A 26,914-nucleotide genomic window follows, 5' to 3' on the forward strand; every position below is an offset into this window, starting at 1 on the left:
ATATCCTGCAGCTCAGTCCGAAGATATTCTGTAGCAGACGACATGACCAATGGTGTCGTCTGCTATTCTTCCGCTTTAACTCTCGATATCTCGGGGCCGTGCGAATGCTCAACATAAGACGCAGCAGAACTTCAGTCCTGTCAGCAGCTTTTTACTTCTCCTTCCACTACATGTCTGTAGAATATTCTGCGGGGACGTCCCTCGTGTGAGTACACGGTTATAGTGCTTAAAAACACCGTGGATTAATTTAGATGACACCCGGATTAAATTGAATAGCACCTGGATTTTTTCGGATGGCGCTCGGATTAAATTGAATAGCGCATGGATTATTTCAGGTGGCACTTGGACTAATTCAGATGGCACTTGGACTAAAATGGACGGGAACACCTGTAGTTGCGACGCAAACTGAAGCACGAGATGAAAGTGCGTTTGCGACTATGGTCACGATAGGGAGATGTTCACGTTACCAGGTTATGGTCGTTGTCTCCAAGTTCTGGCGCACAACAGTAAACGATCTTGCGAGGCAGCATTTCGTCATTTTTGTCAGTGCATCTTCTTTCTTTCTTTTTTTTTTTTTTTGTCAGACGTCGATAATTCTGGTATTAACTCAGTTGTAAAAAATAAACGACGAGAAAATCCGATTTCTTGAAACATAATTAGCTCCGAAAATCGCTAATCCTGGTGATGATATACCGCCGTAGTATAGCTGAGGCAATGAAACGAAACATAGAAGGACGGATACATCGCTGAAGCCCCAACAGGCTCAGTTGCATATACTTACGAGGGTAGTCAGTAACCTTACATAACTTATTGACGAACATTAAATATATATTATGGGAAACAATGTATCATTTTTCTACGTAGTTTCTTGCTGTTCAGTGCGGGTGCGCCATCGCTTAGGAAGCTTCCCTCTCTACTTCGAGCACAGAAGAAGTAGAAGAAGCCCTCTGTGTGTGTATATGTGTGTGTGGGGGGGGGGGTGCAATCATTCATGCACCGCTTCTGTCACACAGCCGTCGGATGCGCACTTACAGCCGCCAACGGTCAAACATGTGGTAATGCCGATGATGCAATGTTAGGCGAATATGAGGGGCGTGGAAGCCAATCAAATCTAAGATCGCAAATGGTTGAAATATAGTCATGTGACACGCGTGTGCGAGCGGGAATTGCCATCTTGGGAAGAAACCCTTTGCTGAGCAGGCCACGACGTTTTGTTCTTATGGGCTTCAGATGTGTCACTAGCAGATCACAATATGTCTTGGCGGTTATTGTATATGCCCCCTAGGCACATGATCCTCATCGATAATACTCTTGTGATCAAATAAAAAAAGAGAGAACTTCCCCCGCACTCCGCTTGACTTCGAAACTTCTTCGGTTTCGGTGACGAGCTTAATGACACCGTCCTTTTTCTTGCTCTTTTCAGCTTTGAATTCAATTGGATTTAATAGAATTTGAAAGAAAAATAAAATGAAGATTTCGACTTCATTAGTGTGAAGCGAGCGACTCCATGTCACTTGCACCAGGTACAGCGGTGAACGATGTAACGATGATGATGTTGATGGTGGTGGTGGTGGTGATTTTTCTGACAAAAAACGATTGCAAACACAAAGTTGTCATAAAACACACAAATAGCAACAGCAGTTCAGCAATATAGTTCAACAGCAAAACGCACAAGCACCCAAAGTTTCAAAACGTTTTGTGTGCACCAATTAGAGATTGCAATGGGCCGGACCAACCCGAGGACCGCAAGCCCGGCCCGGCCCGCGGGCCTGGTCCGCGCTACCCACACCTGTTCGGCTCCGGGTATGGGCCGTGCCGAGCCTGAATTGTTCTATGCATTCTTAATATTCTTTATTCCGAAAATAAGAGGCACACCGGAATCACAACAAATAAAATACCTATACACCATACATCCTAAACACCTATGTCTCAGAAAAATTTCACCACTGCGGAGAACGCCCTGTGCCTTACACTGGGACGCCAGGCCCCAAGTACTTTTGAGACACTGCACTCTTAGAAATGAACTTCACCGCATAGTACGCTCCTATAGCCAACCATCACCTCGAATGATATCGTTATCTGCAGCGATTTGTTGAAAACGAGAGGCGTGTACGCCTTTTTTGTGACAATTATGAACAATATAAGTGTCACACTATAAGTGTCACGATACCACTCGAGATGATTGGCTAGGAGCGTGCTATGAGGTGAAGTTCATTTTTAAGAGTGTGGGCGGACGGCCATGCACTATACTGTCAGCTCTGACCGTATAGAAGGCGACAAACTAGGTCATTATGTGTCCCACATCCTGGTTGAAAGTAATGTACATAGCTTTCGTCGCCAGTGACTATGCGGCTAAAAATTATTCCCCTTCCTCCTCATAGTGTCTGAGAAGCACTATACAGGGTGGTCCACCAACCATGATAGAAATTCATAGTAAAAAACGTAGGCCCCGGAGAGACATGCGGTCAAGGGATTTTTTCTGCCAATAACTTTTGCCACATATTGGTAACATTTTTATTTCATTTCAATTGACGGAAAGTTAATTTCTTGAATTGAACTCCGAAATTTCCCAAGGCAACCTAACGTTTTCTTTGCGGAAATGGGTTCCCCGTGGTCATTTTACTCAGTATAGCACATAATCCCACTCGTAATGCAATGGCTATTGCCGAAATAAATTCGCCGAAAATCCGTGGAAATGAGCCCTTGGCTCCGCCTCTTTTTTGTCGGCTCGTAATTTGAGCGCAAAGCTGCGAAGAAAGGAAGTTACATTGACACGCCACACGAGGGGGGAAAGTGTTACAAGCCTTACCCACGGAACAAACACGCGCGGTGAGTGCGGGAATCAGAGCTATCTTATCAAGAATGATGTCACTCGACGGCTTGTACCCTTTCCCCCCTCGTGTGGCGTGTCAGCGTAACGTAGCTTCCTCCGCTCCGCGACGTACCCTCTCCACCATGCTCTCCACCACTAAGACAGTTCTGTTATGGTGGCTAGATGAATATTGTCTCGTGTGAGGGGCGCCGCAGCCGAGGCGGCCCGTTCGCGGAAGACGCCGTCAGGTGGCGCGCCAACACGGATGTATGCGAAGATTCTGCCGAACGCTCCCGAAGCGCGTCTGCTGAACGGGCCGTTTTCGCCCATGTGGCCGAGAAGTTTTGCGGAGGAATGGAATGGTGGGGGGTAAATATCAATGGAAAACAAAACAGTAATGGTCATAGCTTAAAACACATTGAAGATCGCTTATTCAAGCATGCAAAGGAACAGGTACTCAGCTTTGTAGGTCCCATGCGTAGCTTGGACGTGACAAAGCTGATGGCAATCATCCTTTTCAACTTTTGTATCTCTTTTATCAGGTATTTTCTTTGTTCATTCTTACTTTTAGTACATTTTTATTTATTTTTATGTCACAGCAACAAGGCCGGTTAATCTTTCTTTTTGTTCCACGATGCATAAAGTTTCCTATCAATCAATGAAGACACGCTCATCTTCAAATTTCAACCTGGCAATGCCAAAACAAGATTTAGTATACACAGCAATAGCAACAACCTGTTTCGTCCCCTCATCATGATATATATGTACATACATATGCACACAATGAAAACAAAGAACATCTGTACACGAGTCTGAATGCTCACATAAGTGTATACACTGGAGACGCACCTCCTTTGAAGGTTTCTGCTTTTTGCTCCGCTATGCGCAAGAACGGTTAATGCCCTCTACGGAGAAGTGCATTCTCATCACAGCATAGAATTTTACAATGTTCATAGTGAGATATTCACTATGGGTTTGACAGCCAACATTCTCAAGGCTTCGCATAGCCAGTGATGGGAAAAGTACCTCAAAATTATACTTAAAGTACAGTACCAAGTACCTGGCGTCATTAGTACTTGAAGTACAGAACAGGTACCCAATTCCAAATGTAGTTCAAGTAAAGTACAAAATACAAGGCAAAGTACTTCAAGTATTCTACAAGTACATTGAATTTAATTTGTATCACATTGCATTTCACTGTTTAGTATATGTGTCTTGTTTGATTGGCAAAACTCTAGCGAGCATTTTTGACAAATGCTCCAAAGCCATAAAGTCCTAGGTTAAGTGCTAACCCGTGAATATGAACTTAATCAGATGACATAATTTGCAGCTACATGTAAAGAGGTAATGGGTCATCTAGGCTGTGATTGTGCCAAGGGTTGTGTTCCGGTACTAATCCTCTGCTATAACAGGCTAGGAAATTTCAAGGGGGGAAAAAGTACAGGCCAACAGAGATTATACATTTCTGGGCATTCCATGCTGCTTTTTGAAGTACAACATGTTTAAAAAAAGAATATGAAGAAAGTAAAAAAAGGATGAAACACAATATAAGCCATCATTTTTATACGACTGTGATCTGCAGCCATGTAATCCATGTGACCAATTAAAACAAAATGTAAAATGTCAAAAATGAAAGCATGAGTGTTCATTCAGAGTGTTCATCATGTAATGCGATCACACATTGTGATATAAAATGATTATTAATTGCCAATGAAGGAAACAATATAAAAAAGCATGGAACCTTGCATTGGGAGAACTGAAACGACAACTGACCAAGGTATTGTGCTGCCGGTTGCAGTGTCATATTGTGTGGATGTCTGTGCGTTCCATTCGTTTTACATAGTCATAGACGTGTTGATACTTTTTCAACGTTCCAAGCCTCTCAACAATAAATTTGCTTCAACGAATATGCTCTTTAAGAGCACAAAAATTCTTTTTGGTAAAATGTCAGACCGGGACTCTTACTACTGCATCCCACTAAAAGCATTGATGGGCATTTGATGAGCATTTTTGATACTCTTTTGTGACTTTTTGTCTGGAGCCCAAGTTTGTGTACTTAAGTGCTTGATGGGAAAGTACTTGGAAAATAGTACTTTAAGTACGGTACAATGTACACGGTTTAAAATGTACTTAAAGTAAAGTACAAGTACACAGAAATGTACAAAGTACTACTTGAGTACTTGGTATACATCAAGTACTGCCCATCACTGCCCTATCACATGCCATGACTTCTAGTAGGCTGTCTGCATGCCCTTTATGACATGAGAACAACATTGTGAAGGTATCTTCAAGTTTGGAGACAAGCTTGAAGAGTGCTTCTGAACAGTAGCGTAGCCCCCCCCCCCCCCCCCCCCCCCCCTGTTGAATTCGTTCATGTACGACGACAGATGGTCTGCGCTCTGTTCGGTTTTGCACGCTGCCTTTTCTTCACAGGGGCGTCAGACGTCTGCTAAAGGTTCACCGTTCCACAGAAACAGTGCACAGCCGACGATAAAGTAAAATAAAGCAAAGACGCGACAGCGTCGCTATCCCACCCTCTGATATGTCATGAACGAAAGAACTCCGCCCGGGGACTAGCCAGAGCGCCCAGAAACTAGCATACATCCGTGAAGCAGCGCGCCTGGTGGCCGTCTTCCGCAAGAGTCCCGCTCCGTCGGGTAGGAGGCTGTGGGCGCTCCTCACACCAGACAATATTCATCTAGCCACCATAGTTCTGTGTTACGACGACATCGTACGCGCATCGCAGGCTGCGACGTCTTAGGTGCACTTTGTCGTAAGATATACGATCTTGTTTGTTAATCCGACCCGCTGCACCTACCTGTAGCATGAATATTAGGTATGATATAGAGTTCGAAACTATAATTAGTTTTACGGTTTACGGTTATTTATTGAACCATCCTTACTTTATAGGTCTGGATGTACGCTCCGCTTGTAAGATAAAAATCCTCAGGCAAAAAAGCCTCGGGTCATGAGCTGGCGATATTTCGAACAGAGGTTACGTATAGACAAAAGTCCCAGTGTCCTCTGCTTCAACTAACTACCGCAAAAGATTTTAGCCAGATAAAGCCTATCGCTACTAGTGGCCCCCTTGGTGGCTGCTTTGCATAGCTTCGTTCCATATCTTGTTTCTCCTACGAAGGTGCAAGTGCAAAAGTCCCCTCTATTCAATGAGAATCTTAGACAGGCGTCGTGGATAAGCATACGATACGAGTTTCCGAAAGCCATTCCCACAGCATGCCGATGGCGCAACGCTCAGTAGCATGTACACATGTGGCCGGCACCACGCCTACCCATTGACGATCAGAGCGGATCGTATAACCATCTTGAGCGCACATTTCCCGTTCGGCAGGCGGATGACTCGATGCTCGAGGCGAACACATGAAAGCGGGCCGCTAACTAAGGACCTTGAAAGCAACCATAAAATCCTGTGGTGCCACATCTTTGCCACGACGCGGCATCCGCAGCACCGCATCATTCTCACCAAACGGTGTAATTTCGTGCCCTCTCCAATTGTAAAGCGATTAGTTAACACTGCAAACAGCCTCCCCCTTCGGTACTCGTCCCCCGGTTGGGTCAGCCCCCCTTTTTTAACGATCGATAGTGCTAGGCTGTTGGTCGTACCTCGCCCGACGTCATCAACGGGCAGGACCATCGGCGAGAAGGCGGTAGTTGAGGAAGAGCAAACCCCGCCTCTCGTTCATGACTGCTGTGAGTGAGTCCTCAGCTTTTTTCTTGCCTTTTGACTGAAGGAGGAGGGAACATCGTGGCGGAGACTTTGGGTCGATCAGTGGTCTCTTTACAGTCGATGAAAACCGCTTGTGGTTGCACGCACGTCTTCCTTTGACCAGTGCCATGCAGTCGTACAGGTTCATGTTGGACCACGAAGAAGCCCTGAAGAACTTTGCCAATCGGGACGTTATGGTGCGTGCTGTGAAGGCACCACATTTGGAAGCCCAAGTGGTGCAGAACCAAAGTGATAGCTACGCTAAAACAGCGAAAGGTTCGGATGTGTCTTTCCACAAGGGTGTTACCGACCGATGCATTCTTCTCAATTCGGACCCAAAGGAGAAGAGCAAGAAAGGTGCGTATGGCATTGTGTTTCTTGCGCTTCATGCACTAATCACAAAGATCTTGAAGTGAAGCTCTGGGTTGGAGTTAGGTGAAGAGTCACTACCGTTTCGCGATATGATAAAATGTAATCAGGAAGTTTACACACAACTCGGTGGCTCGGATGATTGGCTGAATGAAAACCAGAAGCTACTGAAAATGATGGTCGCGACAGCAAAACAACTGGCTGTAGAATTGAACTATACATAACTGGCAGCGAATTTAATCGAAATATTTTTCGCAGTGACCCCGAGCATCATAAGGAAGCATGTATGTGGTGTTAAAAGCCGTCCAAAGCCGGTTAGCTTTGGAACCGGATTGCCTCTGTAAGTCTTAGATGGAATATGAAAGACAAGCAGGCGTAGCATACCGCGCTTCATTTCATATTCGGGATAATGGTGGCGACGTGAGAATGCTTGCGAGACGGCAATCCACAATTTTGTATGACCCGTGACGCGTATTCTCTGTGCATTACTGTTCTTGGAATCTGGTTTTATAGTAAAGAGGGGGATCGCTTCTCAACAGTTAAGAAAGTTTCCGCCTCAGTGTTGTTCGTTCCAATGCGATACGTCAACGGCATATAAAATGAAACCTTTCACCGCGTTGCAGCAAAGTGAGTGCGAAGATGTTATAACACGGCGCGGGAGAAAGAACCGCTGGCTTGCCATGAACTTCCAGAAATGCCCGGTAAAGTGGCGAAAGCGACTATAGAATGTGGGGAGCAACATCTCTTTTTAAGATCAACGTACCCAAAAGGTCCTTGCGGACATTACATGGGGTGTGGGATAATACTGTTGAAAATCTGTAACACTGTCGACTGGTAGTACGAGACAACATGTCAAAGCCAAAATCTAGTATATAATATGTAAAACGGACAACTCAAAAGCTCGGAAATTCTAAAGTTTTCGTAACCAGTATAACTTGGAGGAATAAGGGGGTTGTATGTTGTCAGATATGTGCCTGAATGCATGATGATCCGTAATGTCGACTATCTGTGAGAGGACACCGTTTCAATCAAGATTTAGAAAACGCGTCAGTACGACAATGGAAATGGTCAAGCCGGGAGAAAATTGTTGAAGAACGGTAGGCAGGGCAAGGAAGGAATGTTGTGGACGAATCTGTGAAGAGGGGTAGTCATGGTAAGACGGCGTTTATCGAGGTTAGGAAGATGAAGCTGCTTGTGTGGTCGACGAAATAGGAAGCATGACACCGATAGTGAACTTCGCTGCTCTGTTCTGAACAACCTAAAGAGCTGTGGATATGTGAAGTTGAGGAGGATCCCGCAATGCAGATGCGAATTCTATTGTCGGACGCACTTGTGACGTGTACGTTATCTTTCTGAGGGGTCGTTACCTCTTAATTTTTGACGTGTACTCGTTATAAAACGCATGTTCCGTAAAATCGCATTAAACCTTTGGGGAGTCACTGCATAATAACGACACCAACAGCACATTTTGTACAGGGTTAGGAAAATTTTAAACTCACAAAGGCCACTGAATGACAGACGACAAAACGAAGAGCGGCTCACACCATGTTTACAACATTATTTTCGAGCTTTCATATCTGGGAGGTTATAGGTTCGTTCAGTGTAGAGATAACTTGATGCGTTGAGATAAGTAATCGGAACGCGCCTATTGGACAGCGCTGTGGCTACCCGCTGTCCAATAGACGCGTTCCGATTATTTTTCTCGACGCATCAAGTTATCTCTTACACTGAACGAACTTAGCCTCCCTGGTGTCCAGTCTTATCCTTCCAGGACCTTATCCGTATTTGCTTTGTAATCACCCTCCCTCCAAGTGTAATGCCTTTTGGTATAAATAAGTTAACAAATAAATAGGGAGTTTTAGTATACCGTTGATAAGGTTATCGTGCCTACTTGGAACCAATCTCAGTGGTGCGTGACTCAGAATCTTACCCACTGATTGGTTCCGGTTGATATGGTTCGATGCAAGCCACGTTATCAACGGTCATACTGGGATGATCTGATAAGACACTCCACGACCATGCAATCCGCCATTACAACTGCTTGTCTATCTCGGTTGTCTAACAAACAACACATACTACAAACACACTGCTTAATTATTAAACTGAAAACGTGAAATCATTCTTCTGACAGATGTGATGTGATGTGATAGAAAAAGAAAAATAAAGGGGGAGGGGGACAGATAATAAGCAGCTCCAGGTGTAAGCAAGCCATTCCAGGCCCTCAAATTTGTAGAAGTGCCCTTGTTCTTTTTGGTCATATGCGCGATGCTTATTTTGGGAACGAGGTTCGCCATATAAAGCTGAGGAACTGCATAAATATTTTTTTTTATTGTTTCTAAAAATAAGTTTATCTACATAGGCACTCATCCTAGCTTGCTAGGGATCCCTGACTGTATATATTAAGGTATATGCAGTGCATATATCATGAAATAACAATAAACAACGACACGACAGCCAACGATATTTTACTGCTGTTGTAGACATTTTGTATCGCAGGTTTATTACACAATGACGACGAATTTTGCTCATCGACAAAGTACTTACTAAAAAAATGACTACATCTTCGGGTATTGTGCGTCACGTGGATACAAATTAACGACGGACCTATTCAGTGGCTGACCCTATAACTTCCGCTATCGCTTCCGTTGCACCTTTTGAGGATCACCCGCACAAGAGTCACTAAATTTAGTGACTTATTTAGTGATTCTAACCCACATATCATGTTATCCCCATAGAATTTTTTTTCCTCGTCTCACCATGTAGACACTTTGATCTCTCGGCTCTGCTTCTACATAGGTGAGCGTTTAAGAATAATTAAATTAAATTAAATCAAATGCGAGGGTGATGTGCACCAAATAACGAAATTTTTCGTATGGGAAACACGTGTAACCAACGAACAGGAGTATTTAATTCCTGATGAAACAGCGAGAACGACTAGTGGAGCGCCGATACAAGAATTGGCCTGTCTTTTTAACCCACATGCACCACAGCGCTCATGTTCGTGTTTTCTTACGTGGCTTGCCTGTGCCAGACGAGTAAGAACCCTAATTGTCAGAAGTACACAAGGGTACATTGACGTTCTGATTGGAAGGCGTAAATTCTTACCTCGAAAAGCTACCCCGAGTTTATATCGATCTATGTCTTCTCTTCATGCTCGATATGTAGAAGGAAGCACAACTTCGCATGAGAGAAGAGCTAAATGTTGTGTCCTGTGGATACAAAGCTGATGTGATCACGGAGGATGCCTAGGTGATTTGGTTTTTGATTGTTGCGACGGCACAAATCGCGCCCCATGGCACATATAGCATTTATTGCATCTTCCGTTCATCCAGATGACATCAGGAATCATGTCGCTGTCGCGTTTCTCTAGGTTCGTTATGCGAGATATGCAAGCGTGCGAATAACTCAGCATGCGTATATACCCAGAATCTAGCATTGTGCTACATTGTAAATCAATTGTCTATAGTTTGAACTGTTAGTAATGTCATCCTGCCCATTGTGCCTTGGGGTAGTGGGCCGCAGCTCATGTGGCAAATTTCCCCATTCATCACCATTAATTTATCCGTTGTTGTTGTTGTTGTTAGGAATGTAGTGGGAAGGTTATGTTACTTTCTACCGCACCGTGTTGCGTATTGGCAGAGTGCCTTCAGTTTAAGCTACGCTGTATGTCACTGCTGACGAAATTGTCTATATTCAAGCCATAGCTGTGTAGGACCCACCACTGTCGACAGCCGTGTATGTCGGTCCGTAACAGTTGTATAGAGAGAGAAGAGAAGAAGTTACGGTGGCACTGAAACGAATGTGGGGGCCCCAAGATCATGACCGGTAGATGAATAAAAGCTACCTTGAAAACGTACCTATATTCTTTTAAAGTACCGATAAAAGTACCTAAACGCTACTCCTAAAACTGCCGGGTTTAAACACATGTCCGAACATGCAGTCGACTTTTATTCGGGCTGACTTCAGGCAGCGCAAACCGACCTCAGAAAATCGATTTGTAACATATACGTGACCTGTCCAGAGCCGCGCCACAGATGCACTGGGAGAGGGCATCAGCGTGGAAGATTGCATAAAACTCAATTTCAACGCTTGAAACCGTACTTTCGTCGAGATGCTCCATCGAAAATTTCAGTCACGTCACGAAAACATAGCATATTATATCCTTGTCACACGGAAAATGGCATGTCATTTCCAGGGCAAGGCATTAATACTGAATGTCATTCGTTCGTGCTACCTATAGGGCTACATAGAGGAAGAAAATGTAATTCACAAACGATGGCAATGACGATAGATGAAGTATTGAGACCGCATTATACTAGGACATATCCGTCCATTTATTTTTATTTTTTTCTTTCTGTCACTATTGGGACCTTTTTTTTAGACAGAGAGTGGAAGCGAAAATTTCGGCCGTCAGTGCTCGTGATTGCACGAACGTAGAAAGCGCGCTTAACAGACGGCCGACATGAAACTCCCGCGCTGAAGTTGACTGGGAGCAAGGATAGTTCTTCGCAATGTGTGTGAAGATACCCTTTTAAAGTAAATAATAATAATAATAATAATAACCAAACTTTTATAAGACATATCGTCCGATCACTCTATTTGTTGCTGCTATTATTTGACGTTCACCTCCGCTATCGAAAGCATACGTGGCTCCTGATGAATGGATTCCATACACGCATTCTGCAAGCGAACATTATGGGTTCCTGTGTGGCGCGAACAGATGACATTTAGTTTGAATGTCATTCGCTGGAAATGTCATTCGCTGGAAATGACATTCAATTTCCCGCGTGACAACGGAGCACGCCTGAGAGGTATAGCTTGTGCAAATGGAACAGAGACGTAGTAACTCAGAACGCAACGAGGTTGAATGAAAGACAAGGAGTACTGGTTCGTCTGTAGCGACGTGTGGCCAGCGCCCTTTCCTGGAACGGGTACATGGCGTCCAGCACGTGGGTGGGCGTTCCACGACGACCGCCTCTTGGCTCATCCATCACTTAAGCGTCGGAATGCGCACTCACAATGCTCACCCCCTGCCGACGCGGAGGACCAACTCTGGCCCTACGGAGAACACGGTGTTCGACAAGAGCGTCTTGTAATATGGCTTGTGTGTTCGCAAGGTGGTGTCCCTAGGCCTTGCACACTGGGATATCAGCGCGTGATGAAGAAAGTCAGCCAGTGGGGGTCGTATGGCATCGTTGTTTGTCTCTGTGGGTCACTCGACAGCTGCTGCTGCGGACGACTTGGCCCGTGTACGCATCATCTCGCCGTGGGTTCGGAAGCGCATGCCGCGATATGAAGCATTGAGGCTTACTCGCGGCGTGTCATGGTAGATTGGCAATAAAAGATGTTCCTGGGTGACAGGAAGCCGCAGTACGCGGGTGGGCAGGTGCCATATATGTTCGGCTTCGTTGACTGAAGTATATCAACACGCATTTTCTTCTTTTCATTTCATTTTTCAAATGGCGTACGCCCCCCGTTTTAAACAAATCAGAGGAAAGAACAATGTCACTCGGGATGATAGTTTGCTAGGGGCGTGCCATGTGGTGAAGTTCATTGGATTGGATTGGATTGGAAAAGAAAGAAAACTATGGAGAGGTTAGTCCCGACCCAGTCAAAAGCTGGCTACTGGCTACTCCAAAACGCGTTTGTGGGTGAAAAAAAGAAAAAAAAGGAGAGCTAGGAAAAAGAGAAGAATAAACAAACAACCAAAAACAAGAAACAGGAAAGGGGTAGAGTGGGTGTAGCAGGATAAAGCATAAAGGAAAACTGAAGTTCATTTTCAAGAGTGTACTATGAATTTAAGGCTAAGCGACGATTGTGGCGATGATATCCGTTGATGCGCCTTATACGAATCAGTGAAAGCATGACTGTTTCTAAGAACAAAGAAAGGAGAACCTTCTATGCCGCAAGAAACGAATGAAACTCCGACTCACCCACCGCGCGAAATAAAGGCCATATGTAGCTCTTCCAGCTCTCACAGCAGAGCACACATTAAGATAACTGAAGCTCGTAAAGATATAACTATATTGTGATGGCGGTATAGTGTCTATACCGCATTTCAGAGGCAGTGGCCATCAATCGAGAGCACGTGGCCCCTATTTGAGCTTAGGGTCGTGTTTGTTGTTGGGGGAGGAGAAGGGGAACCTTCCTCCCCGTGTCGACCGCGACAGGCGGTCGGCCGTGGAGCGCGCATCTGCAAAATGTCGTATATACGACACTCCGTGGGTGATCAGTTAAAGTGTCCACTCCACGTGGTAGGTGGATGCCCCCTTCTGACCTGGCCATCATGAGGTAGTATGTGCTGCTGTTTTCGAGGCTCCCGCGGTTTTTACAAACACTTTTGTCGTTGAATCTCCTTCTGCAGCTTCATTGGAGAACTTTTTCTTGACTCCTGCAAGAACTGTAAAAAAGGGTCGGCTGTGTTTTCTCGCGTGAACCTTTGCTGTGCCAGGCCGTACATCGAAGTGTACCAGGTGTGACCTTCCTACGAATGATATAGTACGCGTCTACAACATTGACTGACATTTTCTGAATATATCCACAGGGTCCTGGTGAGCGCGTGTCATTAAAAATCGCTTCTTTCGGATGATGCACTCAGAAGTAATGTTGCTGAGGCCAAGATCTCTTGACGCTTTTGCGTCACAACGCACGGCAGAGATATCTGCCACTGTAGCAAGTTAATGCCAGAACGGAGCGGTTATACCCACTGAAATCGAAACCATTGACAGCGAATGAAAACACACTTTCTTTCGGTACTTGGATGTGAAAATATCACGGATCAACATACTCAGCTCTCGCGTACTTCTCGAAGCCTTTTAGTAGAAGCCGTCAATCTCGCTAAGACCTCACAGGGGAGGCCCTCCCCAACCAACACAAACAGAGATGCCCTAAAATGTAACGAAATACGCGCAAAGCGGCAACACCTTCTATGCGGAAGAACCCGGATGAAATCCGGGCTGCGGTAATTATACTTCCGGTGGGGTCCAACACGCGTCCCTGGCAAACGTCATGGAGGCTAGATTGCCATTTTGGTGACGACGACAACCACTCGAGAGCAGACACAGATAAGAGCCTTTCTCACCGCAGGCTCGCACTTAAGACATAGGCCTCTTTTGAGCATCATTGAATAGGAATACCTTTTAGAGTCATCTATGCTTCGTAAAAATTAGACTGACTGATTGATAATTCCGGGTTTCACATCGTGAGGTTTATGTTCTTATCGAACGAAGTGGTTGGTCTCGAATAATTCTGAGGACTCCTCTGCGTGGCGCTGATGTCCTACTACGGCGCCCTCTGCCTAGCGTGTCTGACGGAAGGCGACGTATGACGTGTACCATACCACGGAATTGTTGATGTCCCTGGTCAGGTTCAAATACGCTCCCTCGTTCAATCCATGACCTGTCATATGTTCGATGCTGTATCATCAAAGCAGTTGCAGGAAAAGCGCTCGCAGTGTGTGTTACGCTGCAGATGACACAAGGGATTTGCCCATTTGACATATATGTTTTAAAAATTCAGATCCCTGTAGATACTTGAGTGATGCTGCTCATTCGGAGCTTTATAATCTACGTCACTTGTACTTGCTTGCCAAGACACTTCAAGTGCAAGGTTCATGATGCGCATAATCTTTATATGCGGTCGGTCGCAATGGAACTGAGGAGTTCGGATAAATGGGAGTTGACTCTGTACTAATATACGTGAAATTTTGTATACACGCATAAATATACTTCATTACCTATGTCTTTCTTGTATGCGTTCTTTATGTGTGTGTCCTGTCTTTGTAGGTAGCTCTGAGAGCAATACGGGATCCGGAGGAACAACAGATAACAGCGGCATCCGACGTTACCGCACAGCCTTCTCCAGGGAGCAACTGGCTCGCTTAGAGAAAGAGTTCTGCAGGGAGAACTATGTGTCTCGTCCACGACGCTGTGAGCTGGCAGCCTTGCTAGATCTTCCGGAGAGTACAATAAAGGTTCGTTAGTGCATCATGCTTTCTGAAATTCCGTGTGACACGTATAAGCTCTAAACTGGATGAATTATTACAAGCTTTGGTAAATTGCGGAAGGACTCCACGAAAGCGAGGCGATAATGGGAGCTATCAAATCCAAGCTCATCAATGTGATGCATGTCACTTCGAAGGAGTAGTGCGATTGTTGGCTTGCCGTGTTCTGTGAATATCTTGTCTACTAAGATTTGCTACTGATTGCAGTTTTGTCTTGTTTCTTCCTGAATAAACGTTCGGCCCCCAGTTGTAATGTTAATCTCATAACAGATGCGTAGGACAGAAGTGAAGTTGAGCTGAACCCTAAGAGTTTGAATCAGTTCGTAGCTGATAGCAGAGAGTCTAGCCCTCTATTCGTGCAGAGTCGTCTGTTTTCTACAGCGAAATGGTTGCTATTTGGTGACAAGTTTGTTTGGTGGAAAGATGCAGGATATGGGGAATCGTATCGACGACAAATTACCAACGATGTGCCAGCTTTTAATCGCGACGTCGTTTTCTTCTCAGGTTTGGTTCCAGAACCGACGGATGAAGGACAAAAGACAGCGCATGGCCCTAGCTTGGCCATACGCAGACCCGCACTTTGCCGCTTATATGCTGAACGCCGCTGCCGCCGCCGCTGCCACAGGCGGCTACCCGTACCCTCTGCCGGCCAGTTCACTACCTTTCTCCTATTATTCCGCCTTGTCTTCCATGGGCGGCCATCGCTACCATGGTTACGGAGTACCCTCCACGACCGCGGGACGACCTCCATCGCCCACAGTCCTTCCTCCAACGTCCTACCTTCGAAGCCATTCCATGGAGCCTGCCGGTACTCCACTGACGTGCAACAGCCCGCCCGTTCAGGCATGTACCGGGCCAGAATCATGCCGCTGTACCTTTCTTGGCTACAACCCCACGACTGAAACTCCAGTCGCCCACCAATCACATCCGCACTCTCGGACACCTCCTCAAATGTCTCCAGAAACGGCTCCCGGCCACACGAAAACGCCTGCAACGACAGAGACGCCAAAGCCTAACCTATTTCGACCTTTCAAGACAGACTCCGAGAAAGTGTGACGTCAAGCTTCAAAAGTCCGTGCATGAATGAACGCTTACTGTATCAACAGTGGTACTCTTATCGTGGACCGTCTAAACGCAATGGGGAGTGCTACGATTACTGAATTTCTGCGTAGCTCACTTACTATTCGAAATAGAAATTTACTCTTAGAAACAAAATCCCAATGAGACTGATTGCTGCGCGTATACAAGATATGCCATGCACTCACATTCGTTGTGTAAGAAACAGGAAGAAATGAAACAGTGCAAAGGAGAGCTTTGCAAGGAAACAGCGTACGAAACGAGTGGAAAAAAAAAGTACACACTGTATTTATTCTCGTTCCCGTGCACGCACTGTATTTCCACCGTTCCCCACCGCGTTTATGACAAGAGTTGTTCCGCCAAAGAGTTGTTCCTGATATCGAAGAGAATTGAGCGGCCTTTCATATTCAGGCCCCACAGACGACGTTTTGAACAATACTCATGACAATAATTAATTGAAGTAGTTCACAATAGTGAAATAGTCAGTTGAAACCGTACGGCTCCTAAAGATGTCCGTAAACGCGAGAAGACGTTGCAGTGATTCCCTTTCCGGCCATCGGGCTTATCAGTACTTTACACCCTGTATTTATTCAGACCACTCGATCCCATCAACATTTCCACTGCGTATAGCTTATCTATATCCTGTACATATTTTTTGAGACTGTATATATTGTGTATGAGATGCTTCATATTTGTACATATCGTACTTAACAATCCTGAAGTAAAATACGTCAAATTCTGTGAATTTGTGTAGTTCGTTTATCTATCCGGTTCTTTACAGAAGCACTGTTCGGGGCACGGTACTTAAGCCATGTCTTAAGCCACGCAAACGCCACGGTTCTTTGACTGGCCAACCTTTCCTTTCTTTTTTTCTTAATAAACATACCCTCTCCCCCCCCCCCCACGCAAATAGCCTGTTTGCACGAGGTAGCTTGCTTCAAAAAACTTGTGGAGAGGGATATATGTTTAATAGAAAGACAAGTGAAAAGGGGAAATGTCAGCCAGGCTGATGTCGGCTTGCTAAACTTGTTGATGTAAAACTATACTAACTGGAACGCATACCCAGAGGAACCTGAGAAAACCTTCAGCTAACACCATTATATTCCAGTCAAGCATCCATATAGATTCTGTAATTATTTACGGTATCGGACAGCACAAAATACGTCCACACTTGCAGACTCGACTGATGACAGATATATACGATAGTCACGCTTCGTCAGTTTGCAGGGCGTAACATTTAAGGTTCTATGTGGTACAGTCCCAAGGACATTAAATTATGTTCCTCTATTACAGGACACAGCACTCTATATGTATATGGCGTTGTCGTTTTGTAGAATATACTTTGCAACACACGGTAAATATACTCGAAATTATTATTTATGGAACATATGCGTGCTGATATTGGCAACATTTTTATGCGTTGAATAAACAACAACAGCAACAACCGACACACGATGATGATATGAAGTGTTGTGGTCACCGATGAAGTTGCCGTAAAGTCGGCAGGTCCCATTTATGGGGTTCTCCATTTTTATTTCTAAAATATCCATTCGTTCGCCGTAAAAGTAAACAAATGATAAACAACAACAACAATTATATTCTGACGATGAAGTGGGGTGAAATGATGACTTCGGCAGAGGTTTGCGTGATTCAACATTCATATTTGACCCCAAAAGGGGGGGGGGGATCAATGTAATTCATAGAAAAAACCGCAAGAAAGTAGGCGAGCTGGATGTTACCACGACGTCTCCAACGGCCACAAGAGACACTCCTCCACCGGCTGCGCCTCAACTTGGCATACACGCCACCGGTCCAGCACATGATGGGGAGGCAGATCTCGGCCCTCTACGACGTTCGCGAAGTGGTTGCGGACACGTCGCACCTCCTGCTGACCTTCCCCAAGTACACCAACCATCGCGCCACGCTTTCCTGCTGCCTCGAGCGCTTCCAGCACAACCAACTGACGCTGGCCGCACTTCTTGACCCTGTGCCTCAGCACCAACAATGGGCCGTCACAAGTGTTTTATTGCACTTTCTGCAGAGCACTGGCCTGGCCACCAAGCTCTGAGATGTGCGCTCCAGGAGTCCCACGCCACTTTTTCTTTTTTTTTAAATGGAATAGCATGCCGACTTTGGTCTGGCAGACCTTTCCTTCTAATAAATGTATATCCACCCCCACCCCCCCTGGATGTTACGGACTTCCATACTTGGATACTCTGAGATTGAGGAGAAACTTCACGAAACACAACAAGGTCTTAATGATGAAAGAATGAAGTCACTGAAAACGTTAGCTAGCTGTAGGACTTGTACTTTCTATGTGTTCCGGCCCCAGAACATCAATTCCCAATAAGATCTTCTAGCGTTTCGTCAAGTTTTTCCTCAATATCGGGGTATCCAAGCATGGAAGGTAATTTCTTTTTTTTCCCGTCGGAAGGGAACTCGGCTCCCACAGACGACTTAGAAAAGAATTGTCAAGTTAGACAAATGATCCATGACTAAAGTGATTTCTCCCAAAGGGGAGATGACAGGCACCGCTGAGTCGTGGTCGGGGTGCTGAGTTGGCCGGCGTCCGAAATGCACGACCTTGACTGTCATACGGTGCATTTTCGCATTGACGACAACGTCAAAGCACTTCTGAAGGCCGGGAAAAGCGCTGGCGGCAACAGTAACCCCATGATCACCTGTCGCCCGCACCTTTCAGTTGCTTCAAGAAATTCGCTGCCGCTGCGGTAATCTCTACTTCCGAAAATTGCAGTTAACAAAAGCTTGAATTCTGAACACAAGAACTGGTGAGGCCATTACTTTCCGCAAACACCATTTACTAGTCGAACAGCTTAAGCGATTTCATTTATCGTATACCCTCCTCTCAGTCTTTTTGCGAAGCGGCATTGTTTTACGACCAGCACGTTTAGGACGCTTCAAAGTTCAACGGACCTTAGAACAGTATTACGAGAATTACAATAAAGGAGCCAAGGTGGATGTTTTACGAGGGTTACCATATTAGCGGCGTGCTTTACCCTCATCTCTTTAGCCGGCTGCTGCTAGTTCCTCGCTTTGACCCGCGGCCACTGGCAACGATGCCAATGGCCATCATTGCAATTCAAGAGCGCGCCGTCTGCTTCATGTCTTACGTCGGCCTGCTATCAATGGGCAAACTGCACGGGAGCAGCAAGGCTGACGAGGATGTTCCTGGGCGGATGCCATGGCCTATATGGCGTCAGAGTAGCACTGTCTATACAACAATACATGCAACTCAGAAATCAGTCTCGCCTTACTTCCGTTATGAGGTAACCAGGTCCCAATGGGGTTTTACGTAGCAAAGTAAATGCGCCCGTACCATTGAGGCATCTCAAGCAAATTAAAGCAAGAAACAATACTTCGAGCGTGACCATCGACAGGCACGGAAACATTGAAGGAGGCGCAAAAACATCGGTAAACTTTACCTTTTGGACACTCGATTCTGTGCTGTCTGGGCGTTAGTTGACACGTTATTTGACATTTCGGTCTACTTTGAAAGTTCGGTGAAAGGGTGGAGGAGCACAGTGCCGCCTCACGCGTCGAACATGAGCTTTAACTTTCGGAAACAAAACAAAAACAAATGTATTGGGTGACTCTATCGGAACTGCATGCCCTTAGCTTGGGTTGCATTTTCTGTTTTCTTTTAATATTTTTCCAGGGCGCAAGAGGCGACAGTGTGCTCTTTCACCCTCTGACATTGTGGGTGAAGGAAAGTCGCGCCTCCAAAGATGCGCAATGAACAAAATCAAGAAAAAAAATTGTGTTTTTCACGAATTTTTTGCGGACGATCTATCGAACGGATTTTTGTTCTGAAAACGGCTCCGGTATCAGGTGACCGAAGGGACCAGATGTTCTCATTGGGACAACTTTGTAGCTTTTATAATTAAAAAGTTAATTACTGAAAGTTAATTAAGACATTGCCTTAGCAGTTTGCTAATGTCCTCCTAAGGAGTGCCCTTCAGCATATGGTATATCGCAATTGATTTCATCTCGGAAAGTGATGTATATATATTTTAAAAATATGTTCGCATTTAGCTGGGACACCCAGTATATAGGCAGACTAAGCAATCACGCACTGTACAGGGGATCATGACGTGATGGCCCATGTTCTGCGGATTAGTGTGGACCACCTGGTTTGGACCTATTTGGACCTATGCGGTTGTAATGGAGGTGATACGCGATTGATGAGGTTCGTAATTTACATGACTAAATTCCAGATGCCATGAAGGAAGAATACGCGTGCTTCATGCCCTCTTGCATCACACACCGCTCTCCGCGGGAGTGGACGTCCCTAGTTTGTCCATTTTGTTCGTGCAATATATCGTTCACGTAATACTGTTCATGAAAACGGCACTCTATATACAGCACGGTATGGTTATGATATATAGTTGTGTATAACGGTATAGTTATAACGGTATAGTCATGCTATTCTGAGTTACAGTATATCTAGGTATATACAGTCTATATCTATGTATCTATGTCTGCCTATATATCTACATATCTATGTCTATATATCTACAGAGCTACCGAGCTTGCTCTGGCCATGTATAACTGCCGAGGATAGGGTTTTAATAGTGTGTCAAACACGAAAGGCTCGAAGCAAGGGGTGCAAGCCCGTATTTTAAACGACTACCCTCGGGCGTCCTTTGTTGCAGTCACGCATTAAATCTCACCATAAACGACGTGGCATATCAACTGCCCCCAGAGCTATGTCGTTCTTGGGTCTGCTTCAGAGAATCCATACATTGTTTGTATCTTCAAGACAAAGATGGGCTGTTTTGCGAAAGGATGTTAAACCGTGTTGTCTGACACACGCTGGGAGAGCAGGATCGACAGTGTCAAAGTTATCAGATTCCAAGCAGCAAGCATCAAAAATGCACCTAATGATCTGGGGCACACTACAGACGACTTAAAAACGTGGTGAAGCGGAATCTCCTGTCATCTACAAAAATTTGAGTTGCTGATGAGTTTGGTGATTTGTTACTATCTGCTTGCACCTGTGAATGTAAACAAGACACTGCAGTGTAAAACTGCGGACCTGGATTGCGTTGCAGCGCAATAATTTCGTCAAGAACTTTCGAGACGTCGGGTTGGGTGCAGTTCTGCCGGCACTGCAAAAGAACTTGCTGGCAGGAGCCAGACGTCACCACGAAATTTAGGTCCAAGAGAGCGAAAAGAAAGTGAGAAGGAGGAAATATATGCTCGTTTACAAACATTGGAACTGAAAAAGAAGGTGAAGAAACGGTTTCGTCGCCGGGAGCGGGAGACACGTTCAAGAATCGGTGTTTCGTGCGTCGGTTTACAGAGCAGCATTTCACATCGGGTTTTCACATGGCAACCTTCTGTTTTGTCAATTACTGGGGCTTTGGCTGCAATGAATCACGAAGATAAACGCGGGTAAATTACCGAAAGTCAACGATGAAAGATGAAAGTCACTGAAAAGGTTAGCCAGCTGTAGGAGTCGAACCCACATCTTCTGGATTGCCGGTCCAGTGTATTTGTCCCTTCTATGTTGTTCCAGCCTCAGAACATCAGTTCTCTCATACCGAAAGTCGACTATATCCTCACGCGTAATGAACCAGAGACCCTGACGGGGAGGACTCATGTGCGGAGTTGAAGTTAAAGGCAAGATATGTGCTCTAGACTTCTTCAGCAAGGTTCGGACGTGAACCGAGTCGTTTTCGAACATCACTGTGGTACTCAGTATGTTGCTCACTATTCTAATGACAGTATATAGCCAGTGCTGAGAGGAGTTTCTTGAAGTTAACACGTAAACTGCTTGTGCACAGATAAGTTGCCATGCCTTTCAATGTTCTCAATCGAAAGATAAACAGCAGAATTTGTTGAATCATACCAGAAAAAAAGGAAAGAAAAACTGTTTTGGAAGATTGTAAATGTATACCTCACCCTTTATAGAATTCTTGTTGTTATGGGAAAATTTATTATGTACGTAACGCACAACTTGTACTGAACACTAACTAAACCAATGGCAACAGGAAACCTTAGAACCAAGAGTTCTGTATTCACATGAACATGTATAAAATAGATAATCAAGTAGAGTGCACAGAAGTGTACTAAGACAACGTAGTAAATATTTCGTGCTGAAGCATTGCTGTTGTTGTTTTGTCGCTGATGATTAGGTTATTTACGGCGCAAACGAAATTCTGGCCATGATGCTGTTTCCTTTTTTTTTTTTTCCTGCTGTCATAACCTTGACATCAGACCCCGCTCGCAGCACCGGGCACCGCGCTTGCCTTGAGACACCCCTGCTCCCAGATATCACAACACCATACGAGTTTACGTACACGCTTCTGGCGTAGACATATCCGTACATTGCACTCTTTATTCGCTGCTAAAATTATTGTAGAGGAAAAGGATGCCGTCAATGGACGGTAGATAGACACGGTTTGCAATATTTGAAGCACACGGTCAGTTGCGCCGGAGCTCCTTTCTCTGGTCTCTGCTCTTCGCAAGACATTCTGTAAACAGACTGCGAACCAGCTTTTCTTCGACTTGCAGAATCTAATTGTCATCAGTCGTATTGAGTTATGAGGGCTCCATTTGTTAAACGGCATCCATTGTTAACATCCAACGGTTAAACGGCAACATTAAAGCGTTTTAAACGGTGGGGTGCACAGCCAGTCCCTCTTTTTCGCTGAGCACTCCGAGTTAGCAGAAGCTATAGGTGCATCACCTAGCGAGCGGTGATCTTTTTGGCTCAGTTCATTTTATGTTCTTGCGTGCCATGCAGCATTGGGAATCATTTAATAATTAAAGGCTGGTGTGGCGTAGATCCCAAGCTCGGCCCGTGGCCCGGGCTCGAAAGCTGGGGGCAGCCCAAGCTCGATTCGCGGGCCAGGCCGGGCTGGGTGCCACGGGCCAGTCCTGCCCATCTCAGTCTCTACTAACGACTATATACCGGCTGGACCAAGGCACGTGAGGTTAGAGGTCGCACAATGTCTTCTTTTTACGACGTATTATACGTGGTAAAAAGTGTCGTGAAGAGGTACTGGCAGTAAAGTGCATGTAATGCACGGGAAAATACGATAATCTGACGGGTTACAACTTGCCTGTCTCGGTACGCTGGTAATTGATACGATTCTGATGTCTCAAGCATCAATGCGGCAAGTGGTATACCGATTAGCTTAGTTCGTGTAAATATTTGCGTTGTATATGAATGAGAGGACTTGCCGGATTCATCATTTCAGTGCAACGACTTTTCGATGATGAAATTTGTGCGCTACCAATGTTGCCAAATGCTCACCAGGCATAAAATGAACCATTTAGTTCCACCATCGCTATATATAGTGTCTTCGCTTTGAGTCAATCGACTTTGGCTTTCTCCCACTCTCATCAGAGAGGCCCGTTAAAACTGTGCCAGTATCCAAAGCAACTGGCGGGAGGGATATCAGATACGTCGTACAGGTGGGCATGAGAAAAGAGCACACACAAAAGAGAGATAAATTGCAACTGCACGTCTCTTGAGAGCACCAAAAACATTTTCTGGAAAGTCACGCGCACTTGACGTACACATTTTCCAGTAGAGAAAGGTAGAGATGGTCAACTTATGGTGCTCGGCTAATGTACGATTTCTCGGAGGCACCATTACTATTTTTGGCGGCTTTTGCCGCAAATGGTTGGTCAGCACGTACAATAGGAGTGGTCATTCGCGGGTCAGTTGAACGCGCGAACCACACGCTTGTTGAACCAGCCATCAACGTGACCGCGACCAGCACCCGCAAACCCACCACTCTGACAAACAAGCTCGTTATTTATTATCCCCAAGTTCCCAAAACAAATTTCATCCCCGCAATCACCTTCAGTGTTCGCGAAGACACTGAACAAAACGGAAATACTAGAGTCAGCGTTAAAAGCCTCTCCGACTGGAATATGGCTTCAAAACGCGGAGCTGCAGGGAAACAAAGGGACAACTGAAGAAAACCATCTAACAATACAACCCACCATTTCATGGTTTTCTAGGCGTCTTTGTCCCACCATGTCTTGCCGCTGGCAACCACTGCCAGACAGCCAAGTGTTGAGCATCCGTGGTTCACCCCTAGCACCACTCTGGTCGAGGACCGCCGCCAAAGGCTAATTGCGCTTTAGGAGACAAAGGCAACCACCCATGGGGCCTTTTAGACGTCGTAGTACAACCTTGCTTCGTCTATTGTGGGGAAAAACGAAAAGTTTAGCCGCGAATACGTACAAGACCGGTATATTGCTTCGTACTGCAGATGGATTGTTCCGTCCGAGATGGTGGGGTGCCATTCGTCGTCTTGTGATGGGCCGGAGGCTCTCTCGCATGATAAACGATGCTCAGATGAGCGGCGCTCTCCGGCAATGGCTCTTTTTATGCCCCCTATTTGCTTCGGTGACGCTCGTCGCAGGCTCCGCAATATGGGGTGTGTAACAGAAGGCCGTGCTTTTCCAACTAAGAAATTGCGCTCTCAATGAGCTATAAAAAGCCATAAGCTTTAATTACTCTTCTTCCTCGGCCAGCTCAGGCTGCGATAATTATTTTTTTTTATTGTTTCCTACACGCCGACAGAGTACCTATTGAGGAACGAAAATGCGTCGTGATACACTGACGAAATGTGAACGGCGAGAAAGTTAAATCGTTCCAAGCGCGAGCTAGCCAAGTCGTTCCCGCGCTTTACTAAAGTGCTCGACCTCCGTTTTTTCACCAATATTTTTTTTTAATTCCGCGTTAGCGCCTCGAAGCAAGTGTGACGTACAGACATAGACAGATAGAGAGAGGAGAGCAGGAAGGCGTGGGGGACAGAGGGGAGTTAGTATACGTACTGGGCCGACTTCAGGAGAAGCTGTGCCGACATTCGTCTGGAAAGTCAGCCGAAAAACCCAGGACAGCATGCACAGCACAGCCGATGCCGGGATTCAATCGGCGTGGAAGGCGATCAACCTAACCACTACGCCATACGAGTTGGTGACCACGAATATTGCTAAGTGTATCGTAAGTCGTATAAAAAAAGAACGCAATTATTGTATGTGGCAACGTGAGAGAGTCGCAGGGAGCCTTCATTATATACAAGTTGTATACTTGATACCTTAGCCACACGGCAAACCTAATCCATCAAAGAGAATGGCACCTCCTAACCAACCATCATCTCGAATGACATCGTTCTCTCCCCTGATTTGTTGAAAACAGGAGGCGTACGCCTTTTTTTGTGACAATTATGCAGAACATAATTGTTCGAACATAAGCGACGCGCGCAAGTGGCCGTGACTGGGCCATCGTGCTGGGCCGGGACGGGCCGCATAAAAACATGAAGGTCCGGGCCCTAGCTGGGCCGGGCCATTTTTCGATGCGCCCGGGCCGGGTCGACCCCCGGAAAAATCGGCCCGTGCAGGGCTCTAAGGTATACCATTTAAAACGCTGAATGAAACGATGAATATTTTGCAAACACCATATTGATGTTTGAGGTTTTCTTTCTTTTTCTTTTTCTTTTTTTCGCAATCACATCAGAGGTCATAATGCTCCAGCAAACACCCTAATCAGCACTGTTAGTACACCTTTCTGTTGAGTCCGCGGAATAAATAAGGCCGTTTATTCACAAGAACGCCCCTTTTACACTCTGAACGACGCAAAAATGTTACTGTGTAACTAGCCATGCAGACTCATATATCAACCCGTACCCTTCAAAGGTCTGTTTTTGACTGCACGTTTACATATTTCTTTATGCGTAGCATATCCCTTCAACGAGTATCACGATGCGCTCATCATCGTCATCGTTCATGCAGGCGACATCGAGAGTATTATCTTTCCATCTCGCTAAGATTATCAAGACTTCCCTGCACACAACGGCAGCGCATAATTTCGCAATTGCGCCTCCCAAACGGTCCATCCATATTGCCTCATCCTCCCGTTGGCGTGATGAACGGCTCCCCTGGGGTGTTGATGCCCTCCCGGGTCACTGCCGTGTCAAACGCTTGTAATCCCGTTAAACAATTTGACTTCCCCTCGTATACGCAGATGCGCCAACTGTTCTATTCACAGCCCGTGCAGTGGATAATATACGTGGGATAGGGGAGCGCATCGTGGCTCTATCGCGGACCGATCGGTGAACGTAAGGCTCAAGTTAACTGCGCAAAACGGGCGTCGAGGCACGAGCTCGCGTCTATGGCACAGCGCTGGTTGCAAGGTGCGTGACTAAATGAAGACATTAAGGCGTGATGTCAGTAAAACTTATTTACCCGGGGGAGTCGCGAGTTACGATTTTTCGTCGTTGGTTCCGAGGTTGGGAATCTGATCTTCCGATACGATCTGGTGTAAAACGAGCGGCGCTTTTCCCTGTTGTTCGCTGTTTCTTGCGTTTGTGAAGCTGCGGATGTAGCTGAGTGACAGGAACATCGGTTTGACACGTGCTTGATTCTCTTGGGCAGTGGACTGAAAGTAATCTGATGACTGTTTGCCACGTGGGTACGGAAGGCGTTACGCGTGACTACATTAAAAGTACAGAACACGAAGATAGCAGTTTGTCGTAAACGCAAGACAAGAAGGACACTAATACACACACAGCGATGCATGTTTTTCTACGTCGCTCTCGTTCGCTTCCTTCGTTTTAAAGACTGTGCTAGATTTTTACCCCTTTTCATTAGGAGGGCAACATACTGTGCATGCAGACAATGTGGCCTTCCCCTCTCTGTAATTGTCAGTCTTTCTCCGGTATACTCTATTAAAATGTATAATCATGTACGTACAATTAAAACAGACAAGTATCGCGACTTAATAATTAATATAAAACCCACACTTTTATGGCGACGAGTTATTTCGGTGGTTGAATTATAAATGTTGTTGATAATGCATGACCCATCGTATTGTTCATCTGGGGTGAGAAAGTGTAAGCTGGAAAAATATCTCAAAGTTCCGTCTACTGGCTTATAGAAGAGGAAT

General features: G+C 45.5%; 1 protein-coding gene across 2 annotated transcripts; it reads left to right on the forward strand.

The window, feature by feature from the left end:
• Positions 1–6,852: 6,852 nt before the first annotated feature.
• LOC135383811 (homeobox protein XHOX-3-like) lies at positions 6,853–16,634 on the forward strand. Of its 2 annotated transcripts, XM_064613128.1 has the most exons (3): positions 6,853–6,893; positions 14,690–14,877; positions 15,412–16,634. In XM_064613128.1, the coding sequence occupies exon 3, from the start codon at positions 15,433–15,435 to the stop codon at positions 15,961–15,963; it is 531 nt and encodes a 176-aa protein (XP_064469198.1). In that variant the 5' UTR covers positions 6,853–6,893; positions 14,690–14,877; positions 15,412–15,432; the 3' UTR covers positions 15,964–16,634. The 2 variants fall into 2 exon arrangements, with proteins under 2 accessions (XP_064469198.1, XP_064469197.1); XM_064613127.1 differs by lacking the exon at positions 6,853–6,893 and having other exon boundaries at positions 14,653–14,877.
• The last annotated feature ends 10,280 nt before the right edge of the window (positions 16,635–26,914 follow it).

The sequence above is a fragment of the Ornithodoros turicata genome, chromosome 2, assembly GCF_037126465.1.
Source record: "Ornithodoros turicata isolate Travis chromosome 2, ASM3712646v1, whole genome shotgun sequence".
Lineage (NCBI taxonomy): Eukaryota > Metazoa > Arthropoda > Arachnida > Ixodida > Argasidae > Ornithodoros > Ornithodoros turicata.

Bases quoted from the DNA above. Each gene is read 5' to 3' on its own strand.
- LOC135383811 (XM_064613127.1), top strand. From the start codon at position 14,656: ATGCGTTCTTTATGTGTGTGTCCTGTCTTTGTAGGTAGCTCTGAGAGC. The intron at 14,878-15,411 runs GTTCGTTAGTGC...TTTTCTTCTCAG, and splicing joins TTCCGGAGAGTACAATAAAG to GTTTGGTTCCAGAACCGACG.